Source organism: Sinocyclocheilus anshuiensis, unplaced genomic scaffold, assembly GCF_001515605.1.
Source record: "Sinocyclocheilus anshuiensis isolate Anshui unplaced genomic scaffold, SAMN03320099.WGS_v1.1 scaffold63, whole genome shotgun sequence".
NCBI lineage: Eukaryota > Metazoa > Chordata > Actinopteri > Cypriniformes > Cyprinidae > Sinocyclocheilus > Sinocyclocheilus anshuiensis.
The window spans coordinates 1,745,484-1,749,772 of record NW_015552625.1 but is presented as its reverse complement, the minus strand read 5'-3'; the positions used below and the strand labels follow the sequence as shown (position 1 = coordinate 1,749,772).

The window sequence follows — 4,289 nt, the reverse complement described above, 5'->3', positions numbered from 1 at the left end:
TACAAATTCAGTCCCATTAAACATATTTTATTAGCCTACATGACACCCATGTCTGGTTCTTGCCTAAAAAGACTGGGTTTATGATATTTGTAGTTAATAGATTTGGCTGCTTTTAGCCTTACCCTGGAGTTGGTCCACCCTCCGCCTATGGCTGCACACACTCGAATATTTGGGTTGAACTGTTCTGGAACAGTGTTGTAAATACAACTTAACCACTGATTTCTAGTCGTGTCCTCTTTTGGAAGGCCAAACAAAGTAGTTCCGCTTTCACAACGAAACACAGCATCTCCACGACATGGCGGTGACGACAACAACAATACTGCAGCGAGAATAAAAGTTAGGCTACGCCTTCTTTCTTTGCGTGAACATTTGGGCGGCATTATGCAAATCTTCCCACACAGTGACGTAGATATGTGGGGGCGTGTTAGAACGAGCTGTTTTAGGTAGGTGTGGTTGACTCGTAACATTTATAAAGAATATCTCTTTGGATTTGAGACTTTAGTCTTTGCAACTTTACAGATCTTCTTTATGCACCAAGAGCTTGTAACACTCCAAAGAGAAAGGAAAAATTGAAATCGCATCATATGACCCCTTTAAAGTTTGAATGCATTTTTAAAATTCAAAATAACAGGTTTCTTTAATTGCACATATTTCTAACAACAAGCATTTGAGAGCTCACTTTCCTGCTTAAAATACATTACAGTCTGCACTCGTGAATTACATTACAACGTGTGAAAATGCCTCTGTGTGCGAGCATGCTCAGATGCCGCAGTCGTCCCGCCTCTAACCCTGTTCTCCCACTGGAAGTCTCATGCGCCCTTGTGCACTTCCCCATACACATTCCAGGGCAGCAAGTGATGCATAGCATAGGCCATGGCTGGCTGCACAACAGAAGCCTCCTAGAGCCGTTACCCACAAAGCCTAGCTCGAGAAACATGTCACACCGCAGTTCTAATACATGTGATAATCACACAGGGGCCCGTTTCACCCACATTTCTCACCTTGCACAGCATCACATCACCGCTTGGCAAACACGTCTTGTGATTTTACCACATCATCAATGCACTTGCAATCACTCTAGGAGAGGACCCCCCCAACTTACCATGCAAATTAGCAGCAATCCATCCGAAGATCAGGTAAGAAAATCATGACTGTAATGTCAAACGCTTGAGACGGGCAGAGTGCTGGAAAACAAAATGTGGCCTCTTGTATCTTCTCTTATCATGCCTGATGGAGAATGCGGGAGGTGGGTGGAGGTAGGTTTCAAACACCTGGTATTTGCAGGCACACCCTGTCCTTGAGTCAAGGGCTAAATGATCCAGGATAAGACATCTGGGAAATAAATCACACCAGAAAGAAAACATCAGAACTGCTTTAATCTAGGGCTATAAATGCTAACAAGCGTGAATAAACTAAGTTTACTCCAAACTAAAAGATGAATGGTAATTCTTAGTTAGTGCTGGGTAGATCGCTTCTGAAACTGATTACAATTTATATTACTCAAATTTGTAAGATTGCACTCAAAATCTAATCTGATTACTTCTGGACTTCTTATAATCTAATTCTTGTTTAATTAGTGTTTGCCACAAGAATAATAATGTGCTGTTTGACAAAATGAAGCAAAAAGGATGTACACTTTTATTAATAACACAAAGAACCTTAAAGTCAGCATGAAATAAGCATTCATCCTATCTATTTGTAAATGCATGTTAAATATCTTATTGTGAACAACTCGTCCATGCATATGTAATGTTACGTCATAATGTGCATAATGTAATCATGTCATAACTGGACCTTCACTCTTTAAAATAAAGTTTCCAAAAGGGTGGTTTTGCAGTGATGCCATAGAAGAACCATTTTTGGTTCCCAAAAGAACCTTTAATTGAACAGTTCCTAAAAGGACCATTTGATGAACATTTTAAAAATCTAAAGAACCTTTTTCGACTATAAAGAACCTTTTCTGCGATGTTCAAGGTTCTTCATAGAACCATTGATGCCAATAAAGAAGCTTTATTTTTAAGAGTGTTCCACTGAAAATGACAGACTTCTTGCTGGTAACACATGCAAGGCAATCATTTAAACTGTCTGAAAAGATCTTTTCTATTGCTACTTTCATTTCATTGCTACTTTAAATGAATTATTGCATGTACTGATAAAAATCAAATAGCTAATTAATCAAATAGTCAAAGAGCGTTAATTAAAATATTCAAATAATAATATTTCATTAATATTAAACTAGATAAGTTAACTGGTTAACTAGTAAATTTGAGTCTTTAGTGAAGAATTTATTATAAGACATTCAATTTTGGAAAGCAAAGATTGCATCGCAGTGCTATTGTACCCATAAAATTAATAAAAACTAAAAATAAATCTAAACTGATAATGTGCAGATTACATGTCCTCCTTTACTATCTGACACTGGTAACACTATTGTAATAACCCTTAAACTTCAAAAATTACATTTTGGTTGTTTTAACTAGGCTTTATCGACAAGTGAAACGAGGTCAATATTTCTGCAAGGCAATACACTGCAATACTACATTAATCTTACTTTATCTATCACAGCTAAATGTGGGAAAACCCAAGCATATCAGTAATAAAAAGTATATTGAAGTATACAGATTTACTGGCTTTCATTTTCAGTGTATTACCGTTTCATTTGAGTTTTCAATGGTGAAACAAAAAATAAATAAATAAATAAATAAAAAATAGTACAAATCTGTGCATTTCATTTGTGTGGAGCGGGTTACTATTGCTTGGTTTTAATGAATGGATTCAGTGACAAATCACCCGATTTGACACCCGAAATGTTCCCCACATGAAACAGATTGTTTCACACAACCAGCTGCATTGTAAAACCAGAAGCACCAGTGAATGGGAGGAACTTCACAACTTGTATGATGATGAATGGTGGAACAATCAGCCCTCCTCCGAAAGGAAACTCTCATCAATAACTGAATGCAGGAAAAATAATTACAGGCAAGTCCGAGAAATAATATACAAACTCAAAAAAAGATATATTTAATTTAATGTCAATCGTGAGAAAATGGTCGGCTATGAAAGAGGTAAATATAAAAGTTACATTAGGACGAAAAGTCATAGTTTAATTTCTTAAGTATAACAATATAACACAATGTTCCGTGATATACAGATATAGACGGCTGTCCTCCCGTTATTCGCCTTCATTCCGGTTGCAGTGGCTGTCTGTGGAATCAAACGCGGCTGTGTGTCAAAACCTACTGAGGATCCTACCTAGACCGCATGTTTAGGGATTGTTGGTACATTAACGATGGTTTAAACGGCCCTACCAAGTCACCAAACGCCGACGAGCGTTATAAATGCTGTTGGAACATCTCAGCCGCTCGAATAAGGTCCAAAAATGCTGTCTAGGTAGGCAGCTCGCTGGGTTTTGCGACACAACCAGCATCTTTACTAAAGTCATCGCAGGTAAAGCCTAAATCATTTCTATCACAAGACAGCGCGGTGCAATTGAAAGTAATGGGCAAACTGTTCCCTAAAGCCGAGATATTTTTCACAGGCGAAATGTAACTGCCACTTTATTCTATTTTCGCAGCCGCTCTTTGATTTTCTAAGCGCAAGGAAGCAACGGCTAGCGCATTAGCTGGCGAGCTAGCGGGACCTCCGAGACCGTTAAAGAGCGTATGTCGCCTTACCCCTTTTGTTCTAGATGTCAATCTTCTAAAAGGGTGTCGTTACACGTGTTTATGCGGATATCGGGGGTATCACGCGTTGAGATTACATGCTGCCGTTTTATCTCCATCAGAGGTGTTTTCCGTCCATCCGCCCAACTTCAGCACCGAGCGAGCCAGTGGAGACGCCCTGCGCATGCGCGGCGGAGCTGTCAGCTCACGGAGCGCGAGGCGAGCTGCGGACAGGGTGCAGAGGCAGAGGTGCAATGACAGGCTGAGATTCTGCTCTCTCACAAAAATGTGTTGCCTGCTGCACTAATATATATACATACACAACACACATAACCGACGTAAAAAGGCTCTGTGGCTCACTATAAAACATTGTGTGTGTGTGTGTGTGTGTATATATAGGCCCTGTATTAGACAGTAATGTTACAAATTAGCAAAAAAAAAAAATCCATGAATTTAATTTTTATTTAATTTAATAAATATTTATTTGTTTATTTGTTTATTTATTTTACAATTTCAGTTACTTTATTGACAAATGTTTTGCAAACTATACCCAATTTGCACACAATAGAATTGCTAAAGCACTTCTATTGTAAAAGAAAAGTAATAAAATAAAAATATAGATCTACA

The 4,289-nt window shown here is 38.4% G+C and overlaps 1 protein-coding gene across 1 annotated transcript in view; it reads right to left on the bottom strand.

The window, feature by feature from the left end:
- The window catches only part of LOC107666476 (regulator of G-protein signaling 17-like), a 17,509-nt gene extending 13,669 nt beyond the window's left edge, over positions 1-3,840 (bottom strand). Inside the window, exons 1-2 of the mRNA XM_016457817.1 lie at positions 3,675-3,840; positions 1,103-1,332 (exon numbers count right to left, since the gene is read on the bottom strand). Of these exons, the coding sequence (XP_016313303.1) occupies positions 1,103-1,105 (3 nt within the window). The 5' untranslated portion in view covers positions 1,106-1,332; positions 3,675-3,840. The remainder of the gene's footprint in view (positions 1-1,102; positions 1,333-3,674) is intronic.
- Between the last annotated feature and the right edge of the window lie 449 nt (positions 3,841-4,289).